This window comes from Coloeus monedula (assembly GCF_965178545.1).
Source record: "Coloeus monedula genome assembly, chromosome: 6".
NCBI lineage: Eukaryota > Metazoa > Chordata > Aves > Passeriformes > Corvidae > Coloeus > Coloeus monedula.
The window spans coordinates 61,972,484-61,991,986 of record NC_138786.1 but is presented as its reverse complement, the minus strand read 5'-3'; the positions used below and the strand labels follow the sequence as shown (position 1 = coordinate 61,991,986).

The 19,503-nt window shown below is 50.8% G+C and overlaps 1 protein-coding gene across 1 annotated transcript; it reads right to left on the bottom strand.

Moving 5' to 3' along the window:
- Positions 1–16,132: 16,132 nt before the first annotated feature.
- BMP4 (bone morphogenetic protein 4) lies at positions 16,133–19,100 on the bottom strand. The gene is made up of 3 exons (XM_082283182.1): positions 18,995–19,100; positions 18,068–18,444; positions 16,133–17,073 (listed from the first exon to the last, which is right to left on the bottom strand). Exons 2-3 carry the CDS (start codon positions 18,435–18,437, stop codon positions 16,232–16,234), a joined length of 1,212 nt encoding a protein of 403 aa, XP_082139308.1. The 5' UTR covers positions 18,438–18,444; positions 18,995–19,100; the 3' UTR covers positions 16,133–16,231.
- Between the last annotated feature and the right edge of the window lie 403 nt (positions 19,101–19,503).

Here is a 19,503-nt window from a genome sequence, read left to right as displayed (position 1 = left end):
TGGACCCCAAGCGCCAGCGCCTCCTGAAGGGGCTGGGTTGTGCTTGTGGGGAGAACTTGTGGAATGGAGGAAGCCACGTGTCTGTTCCAATACTTTCTGCTCCAAAGGAGGTTTGTGAATGACTCACTCACAATCCTCAGACATGTGAAGACCCTGGAGAATCAGAGGCAGCCTGGAACATGAATATTGTCCCCACCACTGTTTATCTGATGCAGCACAAGAGCGTCATTCCAGGGGTTTTGTTTTGGCTGGGGGGGACAATTGGCTCCCTGTCAACACCACAGACAAACCCACCTCCTGGGGGATGTGGGGTTTTTCATTTTGCCCCCAGAGATCACACACACCTTCTGAAGTTCCCTCACATGTGGTCTCCCAAGGTGCTTTCACAACCTCCACACCACGGGTACATCAGCCAAGCAGAATTCCAGACTCATAAATCTCCCAGCAATTACGAGACCTCATTCAACCTCCCCGTGAGATAAAACAACCTCTGCACCGTGGTGTCATGATGGGATTTTTTGTTTTCCTTTTCTTTTTTCCTCTCTTTCTAACACATTGAGCTGGTGAAATGACGAGATGGAAAGAGGAGGGATTGTCCAGGATGATCCTTCGGCAGAGCCTGACTACACTGCAGTGATTGGGAAACCTGCACCACTGCTGGGACCCATGGTTGGGTGGTAGGTAAAAAAACTAGGTGAAAAAAGTCACAATATAAAAATAAATACATAATGTGAATAAACATATATACATATAATGCGTTTATATAAATAATTATAAATAAATAAAAATATAAATAAATATATAAAGATAATAAATATAAATAAATGTTCACAGAACAGTATAGTTTAGACAAGACTATGCCAGAAGTAAAAATAACAGGTTCTTTAGTGCTGCAGTTGTGGGGTTACTATTATTATTATTATTATTATTATTATTATTATTTCCTGTCATAGCTGTTGATATTGTCATTATAATTATTTTTTGCTGTATGTAATTACTTCAGCTCTTAGAAAGGAGAACCTATGGCAAGACAAAGAAAAATTTTAAAAGAAGATGAAAAAAACCCCATGTTTAAATTTGCTTTTGTATTAAGCAGTCTTGAAGCTTTGATCTGAAGAAAATGCCAAAAAGAGCAACCAAAGTGTCTGTTCTTACCTGGAGTCTTGTCACAGCACTTTCACACCTGCTGAGTTCTTAAGAAGGCTCAAACAATCAGGTGGAGTTGAATAAAATTCAGAATTTCAGTCCCTTGGACATCTCTAATATCCTGTCACCTGTTTAGATATTTGGTTAGAATTAAAAAAAAACAAATTAAAATATCACAAAGAATGTAAAATGAAAAGGTTGGGGAAATTTCTGTGTCAGAATCAACACTTAAATGAAACTAAAATGAAACTAAATTAATAACATTAAATGAAAAATAATAAAATTAAGTTAAAATAAAGTTCAGAAGGTTTAGTTCAGAAAATGCAATTTTTAAATTTTTCACTGAAACAAATCAGGCTTCCTGGAATTTCAGGAGACAGAGAAATGGGGATTTTACCCTTTTTCTTTGACCAAATCCCATCTTTTACTGGAAAAAAAATACAGTTATGAAAACTGTAAGTGAATCTGTTAAACCATGATTTGTGGGCCCCACATGAGCAAAGGTGAAACAATATCCTTGTCCACAATCCCATGGAGCTCACAGCAATTACATGAAGCTGGAACAGCATTTGTAGTTACATATTTTTAGATCCTAAAGGATTTCATCCTTCCCAGTCCCAGGACACTGAACCAGCCCATCTTTTCCTTATTTCCTCAGACAAACAGTAGAGTCACAGAATGGTTTGGGTTGGAAGGGACCTTTAAAGGCCACTTTTTTCCACCCCCTGCCATGGGCAGGGACACCTCCCACTATCCCAGGTTGCTCCAAGCCCCATCCATCCTGGCCTTGGACACTGCCAGGGATCCAGGGGCAGCCACAGCTTCTCTGGGCCACCTGTGCCAGGGCCTCACTGCCCTCATCATAAATAATTTCTTCCCTTATCTAGTCTGAATCTATTTTTAGTTTAAACCCATTATGCCTTGTCCAAGCATCACCAGTTGCAATCCACCAGGGAGTGACAGAGGAACCCAGTTACTGCTGAGAAAGGGAAGAATTCCCAGCCCTGTTGGCATCACTGGGTGACACCTGAGCATGAGCAGCCCCTCCAGGCTCTTCAAAGACTTCCTGCAAGTCCTTCTTGACTTGCCACAGATTCCCACTGCTGGTTGTCCAATATCTGGAAAATGTGGCAAAGAGCTGATTCACTGGATTTTGCTTCCCTTGCCAAGCTCTTTAGGAACGAAGTCATGGGTACCCTGCACAGGGCACTCAGACTTTCCTGTGCCCCCATCAGCAATGGAAAGTTGTTTGAGTTCAATGGGCAAACAGCTTCCTCTGGAAAGCTCTTCCCTCTCCAAACACGTGACTGTGCTGCTGGACACCGTTCAATTCAGCAAAGTCATCAAGTTAAGTCATCTGAGCACATTTTTGCAGCGAGAGGAGGCTGTGTGGTGGGCTGCTTTGGGAGAACAGTTGGATGCAAACCTCCCTGGGGGGAACAGATGCGGATGACATGCTGGAGTCCGGCTGGTTTTCATACAGCACCGTCCACTCCAGCTCCCCAGCTTTACTCCAGCCATTCCACACTGGCCAAACACAGACCAGGGGTGGTACAAAGCCATTTCTACACCTGCCTTCTGCCACAGCTCATCCCAGAGCCCACTGGAGAGGCCTCTCTGCTACCTGGCCCAGAGCAGAGCAGCTTTGGGGCTGCTCTGTGTTGTTACTGTTGTTGGTCCTGCTCAGCACAGCTGAGGCATCTTCCTTCCAGATGTTTGCAGGGTGTGTTTGTGCTCACTTCGCTGATGCATGAGAACAGTCACAAGACAAGATGCTCAGCACCAGCCAACATGCCCCAGCCTAAATAGCAGCCTTTATTTCAACCTCACCTGTCCTCAAAACAATGGGGTTTGTGATTTCCTATGTGTGTAATACAGCAGTGAGTGCTGAATAAATAAACAGGAAACCCTTAGGTCTGATGGTGTTGCTCAAGAAAGGCACAAAAGCAAAAATTCCACTTATCTGAGCATCCCTCCCAAATCTGCTTCCCACACAACCTTTTGGGACATCACGTTTGCATCAGTTTCCTCAATTACTGATTCTATCACTGGTGTGATTCTTCAAGTGGCCTCCCAAGGGTGCCCCAGAGATGAGCCGGGGCTGGGAGGAAAGGGGGTGTAGTTCCTTAGCTCTTGTTTTCCTGAGTGCGCCTGAGGCCACAAGCCATGAGTTTTCAGCTTGTGATTTAACCAGGTTTCCTGGAAAGGCAATTCCTTGGATTTTCATCCTACACCTTCCTCCTGGCTGAGCTCTCACCGGTCACACCAACCCACTGCATGGCCCACCTGTGTGTGTGGGACCGAGCTGGGGCAGGGACCTGAGACAGGCAGGGGCAGAGCTGGGGGGACCGAGGCTGAGCAGGGAGCTGGTGCATGGAAAGGGATCTGCACTCCTGCACAGGGACCGGGAGATCTGAAATTCTCAAACGTGCCGTGCAGCCGAAGGAAATCAGAGCATGGGATTGAAAGACCACTTGGAAAACATTAACAGCTCATTACTGATCGTCTGTTTAAAAAACCCCATTAATGTATATACACATGTCCCTGGACAGCACGTTTACCCCCAGCTAATGGCACTGAGTGGAAGCTGGAATGATCTGTGCATAACGACTGAGCAAACTCCCAGCCCTCCCTCATTTGCACTTTTCCCGCACAGGCTCCTCCTGACCTCTTCAAATCCCATCCCAATTACAGCCTCCCACTTACCCTTCAATGTAAATAAATCCTGCGTGGTGGGGAAGGCTGCTACCAGCACGGATAAAAACAGAGGAGGGAAAGCACAACCTGCAGCCGGCACTGGAAAAGGGCAAGAAAACAAAGCAGAGGAAGGAGGGATCGTGGGGCCAAGCGGTGGGATGGGAGGTGACACCCTTGGGATCCTCAGAGCTTGGGCACAGCTCAGTCCTCTGGGGAGAACTTGGAATCATTCAGGTTGGAAAAGACCCCTAAGATTATTGAGTCCAACCGCTCCCCAGCACTGCCAAGGCCACCACTGAGCCATGTCCCCAAGTGCCACATCCACACGGCTTTTAAATTCCTCAGGGATTCCTCCACCACTGTCCTGGGCAGCTGTGCCAGGGCTGGACAGCCCTTTCCATGAAGAAAATTTCTCTAATAGCAAATCTAAACCTCCCCTGGCCCAGCCTGAGGCCATTTCCCCTTGTCCTGTCCCTGTTCCCTGGGAGCAGAGCCCGACCCCCCCGGCTGCCCCCTCCTGTCAGGGACTTGTGCAGAGCCACAAGGTCCCCCCTGAGCCTCCTTTGCTCCAGCCTGAGCCCCTTTCCCAGCTCCCTCAGCCGCTCCTGGTGCTCCAGCCCCTTCCCAGCTCCATTCCCTTCTCTGGACATGTTCCAGCGTCTCAGTGTTGTCATGAGGGGCCCAAAACTGAACGAAGATCTTGCAAGGCGGAGATCCAAAGCAGCATAAAGATACCTGCACCAAATAGACGGATATCCAGCAAATCCCTACAGGTTATCCACTCACCTGACTCTTCTCCTTGCTTGGATGCATAGGAAACTGCCTTAGGAAACTTAGGATCTTCCCCTGGGAAAAAATGCTGTCTCCCCAGATGGATTCAAAAGGGCTTAGAAAGAAAAGAACTGGATCTCTGTTGGCTTCCTGGGACATCCTTAGGCTGCTGCTACACTATATTTTCTCTGGATTTATGGATGCTGAAGAGCACTTTTGGGCACTGGGGCAGGGTGAACGCCATATGGATGCTCCTCACAGCACAAGGTGAATGGAGGCAATGAGCCAGCTAAAGCCACCCAGGCTGTTCATTCCTAAATCTCATCTCTAAATGCGTCTTCCTCGACTTGCACCCTGTCTCATCCCTGGGTTGGGATGCTGGGATCTCACACTGCAGTTTCCCCAGGAGCCATGGCTTCCTTTGCAATTTCAAGCCACTGGTGCAATTACAGGTGTGACAGCTCTTGGGTTTCAAGTTGCTGGAGGTTGGGGGTATCTTTGATTTTTTTTCCTTATTTGTGGGCTTAATGTGGGACTCTTATACTGATCATTAAACCATTACCCTGTGGCTTGAAATTGTTTTCAAAGAACTAAATGATGTTATAATGCTCAGGAGCTGTCAACTTAATATATGGGGATGTATTCAGCATAAATTATAGGCAGTTTCCATGCCACAAAAGCCGCACAAGTTCATGGATCCAGCCAAAATATTCAGCCGAAAGTTGTGCCAGGCCGCAGGGCCCGTTTTGCCAAGACATGCAGGTGTTCACCATGGAGAGCAGCCCCACCACTGATCCAGGAGATTCAGCATCTCCTCCCAGCCAGCCACACTCTCCTTGGGTCACCTGAGCCAAAGTGTGGCATGATCCCAGAAGCCACAGTGGGGATTTTCAAAGGTGTTCCAGCCCTGAGGAGACACAGCCTTTCACCTGCAGGTGCAGGAGCTGTGGATGGAGACCCTGCCAACAGTTTTGGAGAGATTCAGCTCCAGGATGCAACAGGGCTTAGAGCCTTGGGCATCGCTGGAGCTTTGTGGGATTAAGGTGACACAAGGCCATCCGCTTTCTTCTTGCTCATGAGGCAAGTCCTACCCTGTCAGGAGAGCAGAGAGTTTGGAGGCTGGAATATCGAGGGCAGATTTCACACACACAGTCCTGCAGACAGGGCCCAGCTCGTGGACACGGACACAGAATATCTGAACTGGACAGTTCCTCAAGAAAGGCCAAGGCTGCTGCTTTGCCATCATAAATCCCAGATTTGGGGCATCTGCAAATGAAGTCCTCCTTTGGAGGACATGTGTGAAGCTCAGGATGGCAGTGCCTGCAAAACAGGCGTCTGCATGAATAATCCTAATTATCCCAACAGCTAAGCCACCTGCTGCTGGGATGCTGGGGCTTGGCACGGATTCAGTGCAGGGAGAAGGTTGTTTGTGTGAGTCTGGGTTTCACTGTCATGTTTTTCCCATGTTTCAGAAGAGCATGGAAAATACTGGAAAGCATGCCAGGCACACACACTTCACATCCACTCCATGGAATGGTGCTTCAAGGCCTAATCGAGGCCTTTGGATCTCCAAAACACCACCACAGGCTGAGGAAATGCTGTCTGTGCTCTCACTTGAGTTCAGGGGTTGCAAAGAACCCGCTCTGCTCCTCCTGGAGATGGGGAAATATCTCCAAGCCTGTCAGATTTCAAGAGGCGTTTGGAGAAAGCCCTTAATAATGTTCTTTAACTTCTGGTCAGCCCTGAAGTGGAGAGACATCATTGGAGAATGAATTTCCAACAGAAATTACTTAATTCTATTCTACCCTAAAGGACATTCCAGTAGCAACAGGGAACCACCAGGCAATGCTGCCTCATCTCAGCATAAATACTGGCTTCAGAGCAACATCCAGAAATAATGATCAAATAATCATCATTTTGGGTGCTCAAAGGGCACTTGGTTCACTGCTCAGCTGGACAAGGCTCCCACCAGCAGCTCTGTGGGACATCCTCTCCTTGGCCTCCCTCTTCTGTGCCTGCCACAGAGATGGTGAACTCCAAAGCAGGGCAGAAGCCCCCGCAGTTGGAGATGCTTCTCAACCTGAGTTCCCAGCAGATTGGAAATGGATCCTGTCACCCACAAGCCTCAGGGAACACAGGAATGATGGAGTCCCACCAGCTTTTCATGGCAAATTTGCCCACCAAGTGCTGGCTCCTCCAAAGCAGGGATGGAAGAAAATTCAGCAGCATTTTTGTGGCAGATTCTTGCACTGCTTGGCCCAGCTGTGCATTTCCCAGGGAGCAAAGGGAAGAGCCCTGTGTCCTCATGCAAGAACAAGGTCAGGAAATACTTAGTGCATCCCTGCTCCTGGTTTTGCTGAGTCCAGAGTGAGTTGTCCAGAACAAGATAAACGGAGAGCAGCGGATGTGTGCAGGATGCCATGGGCTCTGTGCAAAACATCCTGTTGTCCTCTGCATTCGAAGTGGCAGGGACAAACACAGCTCATCAGGGTGGATGCAGGGCAAACTGTCCCTCCTCTGCATCAGGGACCTCCTTTAGGATGGAAAAAACTCTCTCTCCTGCAATCTCATTTGAGTGGCCTTAATTGCTGGATGGGCTGAGATTGGTATCAAGGATCCTTCAGGAAAAATTAACTGCAGTAGAGACAAACCTCCTGCTACGGTGTCGGAGCAGGGCTGAGAGAAGGGAAGGGAGGAGCAGCACCCAAAGCACTGGTACAGAGGTGGCTCTCCTAGATGTCACATTTTGCTTCATAAATGACACATTCCAACAGAAAACACTTCCAAACATCCCTCATGTGGCCTCTGGATCAGACCAACCCAAACCAGTCACATCTGCCCCCAAAACGAGAAAACATCCATTTGTGTCTCACTTGCTTTTCTGGAAGCATTAACACACTTCAGCCACATAAAACCTTCACCTTCTAAAGGGAAAGGGGAGAGACAGAAAGGAAAGCCACAGAAAGCAACTGGCTTAGCCCAGTTACAAACTGAACAACACCAATCCAAGAGGAGCTGACCTGATGCAGAAGGGTTTCTCCACACGGGGCTTCAGATCAAGCAGGCATCTGGGGATGCCACGTGGCAAAATGATGGGATGCAGGAACAGATTCAGGATCATTGTTCCCTGGTTGTCCCCAGGATGCTGGGATGCTGCCACCGCCTCATTCCCAGGCGCCACGTCCAGCCTGCAGCTGCAGACAGCCGTCATCACCCCGGCTGTGGGGTCTGTCCGTGGTGATTTGGGACTTTTTTCCACGGAAGATGCTCCTAACCAAAACCAGATTTGATTCCCAAATATCCCCGATCTCCCTTAAAGCTTACAAATCTTCCACACCTGTGTTTGCTCATTGCTGCTGCTGGGCCCTGCCCTGGGAAGGACGATGTTTATCCCACTCCTCCACAGCTATTTACAATGGGGTTTTCGGATGGAGATGGAGCACATATTTGTCTAATGGCAACAGGGCAGTGAATTTAACTCTCCTCATTAGCAGTCATCAGCTTAACGGGAAGCAATAAAAGATTTTTTTCATGAGCAGCTGCCTGTGAGATAATATTTATGGCCGGGACTGTCAGCAGGATGAGTACATTGCTGGCTTGCAAGGGGGGAAACTGAGGCACGAGGCCATTCACTGACCCACCCTGGACCACACAGATGGAGGTGGGAAGAAAATCCAGTCCTCTTCTCTCCCATCCTGAGGCCATGCTGCCCCAAGGCCACACAAGCCATGTTGTTACTATAAGCCAGCTATTCATCCCACAGGAACGGGAATTTGTGAGCAGTGCCGTATTTCCAGTACCCAAGGGAGTCACAGCAGGGCACTCCACCCTCTTTTTCCCTCCATAAGCCACTTCCAAATCTCTGACTGGCTGGGGACAGAAAGTGCCCCTTCCCATGTGCCCCCCACTACCCATCAATTCAGGAAAGGGCATTTTGACCCCATTCAGATGATGAGAAATAATTTTGTCTGAGGTTGCTTCTCTTTTGGCTGTGGCTGGTGACATCCACAGTGAAACCTGGGATTGCAGGTGCTCCCTGAGTGGCTTTGGGCCGAGGTGCTCACCTGACACCCTGTGCCCAAAGCTGCAGAGACCCCCAGCAGGGGAGAGCTACTCTCTGCTCTCCTGAGAACCACATTTTGCTTTCCCATTGGTAAAGAGGAGTCACCTCCAAACAAGGACAGATTTATGACCTGAGTGGCCCTGTTGAAGTGGCCCATCTGGGATCTCATTTCTGATAACTGGATTTTTTGTTTTGGTTCCCCAAATGTTCCTAATCAGAGATGAGCAGCCCTTCCCTCTCACTGGTATTTACCCCAAGACACACACAAAAGTCCCCTCCAGCCTCCCATTTTCCTGGCAGAACCAGACCAGGCTGTTCCCTAAGGTTGTTTGATCCTGATGCCAGTCCAGTAAGGTCTGAAACAACTCCCCATGAATGCAGGGATCAGAAAACCAGTCAGCATTTAGCCCTGCCTTTGGCAGCTCTGGGGGAAAATCCTTACTTCATCCATCCCAAGTGTAATTTGGGCTCTCTCGAGTTGTTTTCTGACCAGCAAAGCCCCCAGGTCTTTGTTTTCTGCCATATCCAAGAGAACTGCTCAGCTCTCTGTGGAGCTCTTCTCACCACATTTTGTTGCTTGTACCACCAAATTTTGCTCCCAAATTCCGTCCTGCTACTGAGGCACATGTGAGTCCTGCTCAGTGCTACCATTGGTTAATCAGATTAAAAATATTATCTTTGCAAATGATCCTTGGGGACTGCCTCTTACTGGGAAACTGTCCAGCTCTACAAACTGTCTTTCAAGGAACACTGCCATGATTATTTTTAATCCTTTTAAACACCAAAATAAGTAGTGACTCCTCAAGCTGTATATATTAAATCTCTTCAAGTGACACCTAGAAATACCAGTTTCTGATGCTCCAAGCCCAGAAGTGGGAAGGAGCAGGATGTTCCACAGCCTGTCTTGCTTGGGGCCTCTGCCAGAGGCGTTCATGATGTGAATTGAGGCCCTTGGATGAGGGTTCCTGTGGTGAAGAGCAAGAGGGCAGTGCCATGTGGGGTTGGAGCCCTTCTCCTCAGACATCCAAGTAGGAGACACTGATGGAATAAGGGCCCAGTTTTCCTCTTTGATGTAGAACAACACCAAGAAACTCCCCTCCAGTTCCAGCTCAGCAGCGTGGGTGCCCTCAGAGCAGACCCAGAGCCCAGCCACGAGCAGCCAGTGAAGCACCTGTGGGGCTGTGCTGCTTCCACCAGCCCCAACCCAGCCCACAGCTTCATCCATTTACTCTCTTCTCCCCAAGGAGCTTTTTCCAGCCTGGAGAAGCATTTTGATAGAATCACAGACTGGTTTGTGATGGAAGGGACCTTAAAGCTCATCTTGTTCCACCCCCTGCCATGGGCAGGGACACCTTCCATTAGACCAGGTTGTTCCAAAAGACAGGGAAAAAAGGACATAGGTGGCTCTTCACTGAGCTCCCCAGTGCTCCTCCTTCAGAGATAACTGCTTAGTGTGGCATTCAAGCGGAGTGCTTGCTTCTATTTATTTAATTCCCAATTAAACATCCTTCAACCTCCACATCCTGTCCAGGGCTCCCCCGGTGAGGTGTAAAATCAATTTGGCATTTCTGAGCTAATCTTGGCATGAAGGATTCCAGTACTGAATAGCAGGTGTGCATTACAGCCCAGGCAAAACCTGCAAAGCCAATAACAGCAATGCAGATTGTCACCATCTTCCCTCAAGTCTGAGCTGTAAAAGAGCATTGTCTGTATCAGGAGATCACTTCATAACATATAATCTCATATTACTGAAGGAACAGGTGAGGGGCAGGTGGATTACTTGGAAAACCACTTGTTCTTTGCCTGTGGGACTCCACTGTGTCCAAAAACATAAGAACTGTGGGACATGAAGATGAACTTCCAGGTGATAGTTTCAAAACCAATAAAAGGCAACAGTTCAAAAGGAATGGATAAACAAAGTGTGGGAATCTCTGGCACAGGATTACATTGAGAAAAAAAGTTTTAAGATTTATAAAGTAATTCTATAAATTACTGGAAGTAAAGTTCACAGTGGCCTATTAAATACAGTGACCCTGATTTTGGAACTGGAAACTCTGACCTGTATGTAGCTGGAGACTGATGGGTGCTGCAGAAAAAAGTTGTTATAGACCTGCTGAGCTCCTGACTTCTCCCACAGCACTAGATGGAGAGAATTAGCATGGACTTTTTTCCTTTTTTTTCATTGTGAATATAGAGTAACTTCAACATTTCCCATCCATAGTCTGCTAGAACTGAGGGCCAACGTCTCCTCCAGGAACCATGTGGTCTCCCTGGATCTGCACATCTGTGATCTCCAGGAAAAAAAGGAGAATCAGACCAAAAGTGGAAAGGAAAATCTGCATCTATAAATACATTCTGTGCCAGCAGCTGAAAGCAGACTGGAAGAAATGCTGATGGTGTAAAGCACCTCAAGTTGCAGCCACGCCTGGAGCACATGGACAGATCCAAAGCATAGGGTTTGGATAAGGATTTCCTTGGCACCCTGATGTTACACAATGGGCAGCTCATCACAGGTCCTTTCTAGGATGAAATCCTACTGGTGATGGCCTTGTTTGAGCAAAAGGTGCAGGCAGCCCTTGTGGTCTGTAGCACAGCTCTGGGGCTGGGAGTGATACCCCATCCTTGGAAGTGTCCAAGGCCAGATTGGATGGTGCTTGGAGCAACCTGGGATAGTGGAAGGTGTCCCCACCCATGGCAGGGGGTGGAACAAGATGAGTTTTAAGGTCCCTTCCAACACAAGCCATTCTGGGACTCTGAGATTTGATGTCCCTGCTCATTGCAGGGGGGTTGGACTCTAAGCCCTTTAAAGGTCCCTTCCATCCCAAAGTATTCTGTGATTCCATGGTGCCTCTTGTGGACATGGATCCCATTAACTCCACCGCCATTGCTCAGCAAATGGGCTCAGAGCAGCTCTCCACAAAGCCAAGCCAGAGTTCTGGGAGAACACAAGGGATCAGTGGGATCTTGCTATTCTTGTGTAAAATATGGAATCAAGGCATGAGCAGGAGGCAGAGGATGAAAAATGCTGACAGTGTAAAAAACAGCACAGAGGTCTAAGCTGGGGCAAGTTCTGGATGGACCACTGAGAACCAAAGTCCCAGCACATTTTTTTCATCTGCTGGGTGGAATAAATAACTCACAGCTGATCCAGCAGAACCAGAGCTCCCCATGGAACCTTCAGACCTTCTTGGGCTCTGCTAAGGTGTAAGTGACTGATGGAATTTTTCCTTCACTGCTTGCGTCCTAGTGGGTGCTCTGCAGTCAACCAAGGAGCAAGTTTAAGGCACTTCTTTAGAAGCCAGGTGAAAATAGGGTATTGAAAACCCTGTTTTACACTTTCAAACTTGAATGCAGGATCCATGAAGTAGATGAGCATTGTCTGGGCCATTTCTGATGCTCCCTGTCATTATCACTTCTGCCTATAATACAATATGGACTTTGTAGCTTCCTCTCCTTTATATTATACAGGAATCCACCTCTGGCTTGAGGTGAAGTGATGGATCTTCAGAAGGCCAGACTCTAGACCAGAGAAGAGTTTTGTGCTGCACCACAGGACACAGTCTGAGATGTCAGACACCTCTTCTGGCTCTACCTGCTCTTCATACATGATTCTGCCCAAGTCTCTTCATCTCTCTGTGCTCAAGATCCTTATCTATAGGGGCTCAGTGATATCTCCTCTTACCTGTTTTGGTCCTGTGATTTCAGATACAGACTCCACGGCAGAGGACATTCAGACCTGCTCTTATGCTATGAAACCCCAGGACAAAGAGAACAAAGCCTCTGTTGATGCCAAGATTTCCAAGGCATCCCAGCCTGACTGTGCTCATCACTTTGTGATGGGTGAGAAGTTTTCCAGAGGTGTCCAAGCAGTGCAGCAGGGAAGGGCACAGTCTTCCTTTGCTGGCTCCACAGCAAAGCCTCCGTGCTCTTCCCAGAATAGCAGTGTGCAAACCTCGGTGCTTCTCTTCCAAACCCATTTGTGTTTTTAGAAACTAATTTGCAAAGCCTTTGCCCCTGTGGCTGCAAGCAAAGCCTGGCTGTCTCTGCAGCCTCCTCAGCCACGGCCTCTCTGGGGCAGCAGCTTGGCTCAATATGATGCTGTGAGCTTGGACTTGGGGGTGGATTTACACCTGCCTGAAGAGTCTTAGGATCCTACAAGCCAAGAGGGAAAGGGTTGGGGATGGGATCGGTGTAACCACAGGTCTCTGGGGGGAGCTCCTGACACATGGCAGAGCCTGGGACCCCATTTTCCAGCATACCTGACCCCACACTCTCACCTGTGCTCAGCAGTAACATCATTCCAGAGCACCAAGCGGCTCTCACCATTGCCACTGTGACCACTGGAGTGCAGGGAGCTGGCAACCCCCACTGAGATCTTCTCCTCATTTCCAATACCCATAAGCCAGGCACACAGTACTTTTTAGGTATCCAAAGCTACAGCCTTCCTGGGGAAAGTGGTGAGTGGGATCATGGTGAGCTGCAGAGCATCTCCCATCCAGCTCACGTTTCTGGGAATGCTGGTCCATGGGCACAGCTGCCAGGACACCGGATGGGGGAAGTGGCTGCAGACCCACCTTCAACCTGCTCCCCTTTTGTTCACAGCTTGGATTGAATAAGGGGGGGATTAAACTGATATGCTTTATCTCAGACCTCCCAGGGATCCCTGCACCAGCCAACAAAAACACAGCTCTCCCTCTGAAATAAATCACATTTGCAAAGAGTAAGTTCCACGGTCAGAGGGATGATGGCACGATAAATTTGTCCTATTTTTAAGCAAAGATAAGCACTGGTTGCCTGAGACTAAGCCTCACTCCAGCTCACTCCCTGTTGAAACCAAACCAGCACTTCCCTAGCACGGAGCACTCAGCAAACAGACAGGATCAGTCACCACATTAATTCCAGCACGGGATTAAACCCCATAACTGCTGCAAGAAATGCACAAAACAATGGCCAGAAATACTGTGTGGAATTCCAGGGTCTCTGCACCAGCACTTCACTCCCAGCTTCCCAAGAGCAACCTTGCTCCTCCTTGACAGGATGGTGAAGAGAGCCCAGGTGAAACCCAGCATTAATTGAAGTGGTGGGGAAAAAACACCACTGGCTGTCAGATGGAAACGAGAAAAGGCCTAATTCGGGCTTCTCTACAATTCTGTTGTGTTTTCCTATTTTTAAATGATTTAGCAGTTTGAGAATTTCACTAAGTGCCTCTCCAATCAGACATGGTTACGCAGCAGTTTGCCACCCACGTGTGACAAGGACACACACAGGGACAGGAACCCTCAGCCCCTGTGCTCAGTGTAAAACACAGAAGTTCACCTGTGATGAATAAATTCCTTAATGCATCTATGAGTATTTTGTCACTGAGATCACGTTTACTGTCAGCAGGTTTATAGCCACAGTTTAGATGCCTATAAATTTTACATAATTAAAATACTTTAGAATTTTTTTTTTTTTTAACAGTTGACTTTTTTTCCTACACTTTCTGAGCAGAACACCCCATGTAGGATCTCACCAGCTCAGGCAATGAAAAATCTCCCAAAGGCCTCAGGACAAGAGCAGCACCTACGGAAAAGCAAGTGCCTGTGCCTCCACAGGGTCAAAACGTTGATTTCATCGTTGAAAGGCAATGCAAAAAGAAGCACCAAAATAAACAGCTCCATAAAGCAGCAGGAACGCAGCAAAGCAGTTGGAGGCTCCTCCAGCAAGAATGACCTAAATCCAAGAGGCATTTGTGCAGATGCTGCTCAGCTCCACAAAAACCTTACAGCCTCCAGGACAACCCGGGATGCACCGACGAACAGGGAAGCAAACCTGGGAGAAGCCTCTTTCTTTTTAGTAGAGTCACAGTGATTTTTAAATTTTTTTTTTTTCCCAAGGTACCCTCCCCACAGTGGCTGCCCGGCATCCAGGGCTGCCGGGGGGGCCCGGAGACCCCTTTTCCCACCCGACCCGGGGTTATCGAGGGAGATGTGTGTAATTGCCCTGTCAGGCAGCTGAAAGGCGCTCGCCTTTAGCTGATGCCACTTCAAAATGAAATTCTTTCTTTGGCATGGCTATGTCTGATATGCAGGCATCAAAGGGGAGGCAGCAGGTCGCCGATGCCCCAGGCCACACATTTCCCTTCTAAAGGCAGGAATGAGAGTGTCAGCTCGGGGCCGAGGGGGCCCCGGAGACCCAACACCCATCATTCCTCCATGGGGTGCTGGGAGCCTGGGAGGACCCCCCCAGCACCCGGAGACACCCGAGAGCTCTCCGGCAGCGGATGGGACCCTGTGGCCTGAACACCACTGGGATGGAGGGGTGGGAAAGTCTCACTGGCACAGAGGAGGTCGAGGGCTGGGGTTTTTTCATTCCGAGAGAACCACAGGGCCACGCTCGCCTCCCCCCCGCAGCTCCCATCTCCTCTCTCCACCTGCACTCTTCAGGGAGCCAAGGCTTTTGGCAAGCTTTCCGCTCCAGTTTTTATTGGTTTCAACTAAGCTGCCCCTTTCGGAGGGTTGGAAAGCTTCAATCGTTAAAGGAAAAGAAGAAAAAAGAAGAAAAAAAGAAAGCATCACACACCCTCACCCTGCTGCCCCCTCCCCACTCCCACGACAGCCCCACACCACCCATTCCAGGCACAGCTCCCTATTTTCCAAGCCAAACACAGCCCCTCCAATGCATTTGAGGCAGGGTTTTCAAGGCCCCGGATACCTCCAACTGTACCTGCTTGGCTCCAATCACCTTCCTGCTCGGAAGCAATTTAGAAAGGACACAGCACAGGTAGCTATTAGCTAACACATATTTAACTGCTCCAGATATCTTTTTTTTTTTTTTTTTTTTTGGCATTGTAATGGAGCGATTTGATCTTCAAAGGACCCGTGGAAACCTTTGAAGCTTCCCAATCTCCAGTGGGGAGGGGAGGAGAGGGGGAAAATGTTAATAGTTTTAAAACCTGGGGAATCCTGAAGTCAGAGAAAGGGTATAAAACCCAGCAGGTTTAGCATAAAGCCCTCAGGTAAATCTTCACCTTCTTTTCAAATGCATTTTTGGTGGGTTGCTTTGGAAAGGCTTGGGCCAGGTTAGCAAGGTCGGCTCTATTCCCAGCGGCTCTTAAATCCCCAGGGACCCTCATCTCCCACGAGGCACAGCCCCAGCACCTGGGCACCCGAAGTACCTTGGTGAGAAACAGAAAGACTAAAGTTTGCAAAGCCTTTAAATGAAAAAAGGATGGGGGAAAAGGAGTCAAGGAGGAGGGGGTAAGAAGATAAGGAGACAAGATAAACTCCCGGCTGCACTCCCAGCCAGCACAGCCTCAGCAGCACCCTGAGAGGCGAGACACAAAATGCATTTACCTTTAAAATAATGACTCATTTTATTTTTTTCTTTTAATATGTAGTTATAAATATATTTTGTCAAAATATATGATCATTATTGTCAAAAACATTTGCACATAAAGTCATAAATAAGGTCAAGGTGAACGTTTAGTTTAGAGAAGAGTCCAGCTATAGCAAGCAGTTCTGGGGTAGGACGGAAGGGAGAGAGAAGGGGAGGAGAGGGCGGTGGGGAAGGGGGTCAGCGGCACCCGCACCCCTCCACCACCATCTCCTGGTAGTTTTTCAGGACCACCTTGTCATACTCATCCAGGTAGAGCATGGAGATGGCGCTGAGCTCCGTGGGCACACAGCAGGCCTTGGGAATGCTGGAGTTCACGGAGTTCACCAGCGTCTGCACGATGGCGTGGTTCGTGGAGTTGAGGTGGTCGGCCAGAGGGAAGGGGCAGTCCCCGTGGCAGTAAAACGCCTGGTACCCCGGGGGTGCCACGATCCAGTCGTTCCAGCCCACGTCGCTGAAATCCACATAGAGGGCATGGCGGCGGCAGTTTTTTTTGTTCTTGCGGGAACGCTGGTGCTTGGGGCTCCGGCGGGCTCTGCGGGTCAGCGCATGGCCTCGCCCGTCGTGCCCAAAAGTGACCAGGAGCGGCCTGAGCTGCGCCCAGTCCCCGCGCCCTTGAGGTAAAGATCGGCTAATCCTGACGTGTTTGCCCTGATGAGTCTGTGCGTGGTGGAGGTGGGTAACCTCGATCACCAGCCCGTGGTTCGGCTGCTTGTCCTTGGTCCACCGGATCACGGCCGGGCTCACATCAAAGGTCTCCCAGCGCGTCACGTTGTGGTGCACCAGCCGCGTGTCCAGCAGGCGCGTAATGGCCTGGGCGCGCTCCGACAGCGGCTTCATCACTTCATAAATGTTTATCCGGTGGAAGCCCCTCTCCCACGCCGCGCTCGGCTCCTCCACCTGCTCCCGGTACAGCCGCAGTTCCGCCGAGGAGATCACCTCGTTTTCCGGCACGCTGCTGAGGTTGAAGACGAAGCGGATCCGGGGCGCCTCGCTGGGACCCGGGACGGTCTCCAGGTGCTCTGGAGGGGAGCAGGGAGGGGGGGAAGTGGTAAGACAAGCAAACGAGCACGTCAGCCTCGGGGCACCCAGCCACGGCCCCGGCACAGCCACAGCTCACACCCACGCTTCACCTGCCCGGCAGCCACCGGCTCCTCTCCGCTCCCCCACGCATCCCTCCCGGCCGGACCGGAGCAGCTCCTGCCCGGCACCGCTCCTGCCCCGGCACCGCTGGCTCACCCGCACCTGGAGCAGTCCACCCCTTCCCATCTCGCCTCCCCGCTCAGGGAGACTTTTTCCCTTTAGCTTTTTCCCCTTTTGCTTCTCCTTCCCCCGCCTCTCCAAAATCATCTCCCCGGCGAGATGCGGCGCCACGGAGCACAGAGGTGCCTTGTTACGGGGGGCAGGGGGAAAAAGAGAAGCAAATTCCAACGCAGTAATGATGCGGCTGGATTAATAATTCAGATTTACTTTGGAAAAGAAACATCCGCTAGGAAACATTTGGATCAGATTACAAGGGTCTATTGAATAAACCTTATAAACACACAGCTGTAAGTATTAAATTCGAGTCGGGGTTTGGGGGGATTTTTTTTTCTTTTTTTTTTTTTCTTTTTTTCTTAAGAGTAAAAGCAGGCAGCAATTGCTTTGATAGTTCAAAAGAAACACTCCAGGGGCGAGATCCCGCCCTCGCTTTACTCCCGCATCCGATCCAGAGCCATTAAATCCACGCGAGCCCAGGGAGTGACCCCGAGGCAGAGGCACCGAAGGAAACTCACTGTTGTCAACAGAAGCAAAAGCACTTCAAAATATGGTCAAGCTCGGGTTAAGCACAGGATGCTGGAAAAAATACCGAGCAGCACGCCTGTCACCCACACACGGCAGGCTTGGGGGGGTGGCTTTCCTCCCATAAATTTAGGGCCGGGCACGTCCTGCTTCTAAAGGCATTTGTGAGCTTCCAAACGCAAGGAAATCCCGATCGCTACCGGGACTGGGAATTTACCGCCTCCCATCACTGACCTTCATGGTGGAAGCTCCTCACGGTGTTTGCCCGGCTGGTCGATCGCTCAGGGTACTGCAGGCTAATTTCCTGGAGGCTTTCCTCCTCTTCTCCGGACTGGAGTCGATAGAGATCCAGCATGTAACTAGGAATGACGGCTGACTTGCTGGGCTGAGGCCGCCTTCGCAGCCCAAACATCTGCAGCAGAGTTGTTTCGAAACCCCGCAAGAGTTCATGGCTTTGGGCAGAGCGGCGTCCGGATCCGGCTTGTCCCTGAAGCTCTGCCACTTTCTTCCTGCCGGTCTCAGGGATCAGGCTAGCATGGTTAGTACCTCCTAGAAGGACTTGGCATAGTAGGATGACCATCAGCATTCGGTTACCAGGAATCATGGTGTCTCTGGGGTGTAAAAAACGCGACAACAAACAAGAAGGATAGTCAGGATGAGAAGCGAAACCCCCCTCCTCTTCCGAATAAACTTAAAAAAAATAATAATAGTAGTAGTAATAATAACAATAAATGGCAAAAGGACACGGGGAGCAGCCCCCATTCGAGCGGCAGCCGGCGCGCCCCGGCGGGCAGGGACCGGCCGCCGGCCCTGGGCTGCCCGCAGCCCCCTCCGGCAGGCGGGCTCCCGGCGCATCCCGGCGCCGCTGCCCCGCGGCCCCCTCGGGCAGGAGGGTTCCCAGCGCATCCCGGCCCCGCTGCCCCGCCGGGACGGGACGGGAGCGGGACCAGCGGCGGCGGCGCCCGGCGGGGAAGGAAGGGGCGCGCGGCTCGGCGCGCTCTGGAGCCGCGGGTTCGAATCCCGCCGCCGGACCCCGGGAGGGAAACCCGGGATAAGAACCGCATAAAGTTTTTTCCCCTTAAAAAAAAAAAATAAAATAAAGCTCCGCGATGAAAACAAAAAGCGAGGAGCGAGGCGGAGGAAGAAGAGGGCTGTACTCACTGACAGCAAGCAAGGCATATCAGCACAGTCCATGATTCTGGAGAGCCAGCCCGGACCCAGCGCGCCGAAAGCCCCGGGGCAGCGGCTGCCGAGCGCCTCCCGCGATCGCCACCCGGCGCAGTGCAGCCGCCGCCGCCGCCGGCCCCGGTTTTCTGCCGGCCCCGCAGTCACGTGGAGCCGCGCTCGCCGCCAGCCCGGCCCGGCCCGGCCCGGCCCGCCGCCCCCGGCCCGCCCCCGGCCCGGCCCGGCCCCGCGGGGGACGGCCCTGCCCGCCCCGCCGCCAGCGCTCGGGGAGCGGGGGGAGCGCGGGGACCCCCGGCGGAGCGGCCGCGCTCGGACGCTCGGGGCGCGGGACGGGGTCGGCGCGGTGCCCCCGGGATCCCCCCGCGCCGCTCAGGTGCATCCCCGGGGGACCGTCCCGCCCCTCCCTGTCCCTGCACGGCCGGGGCGGGGTCCCCGGGGAGGTCGGGGCACCGCGGGGACCCGGCTGGGGAGGGAGACTCGGGACG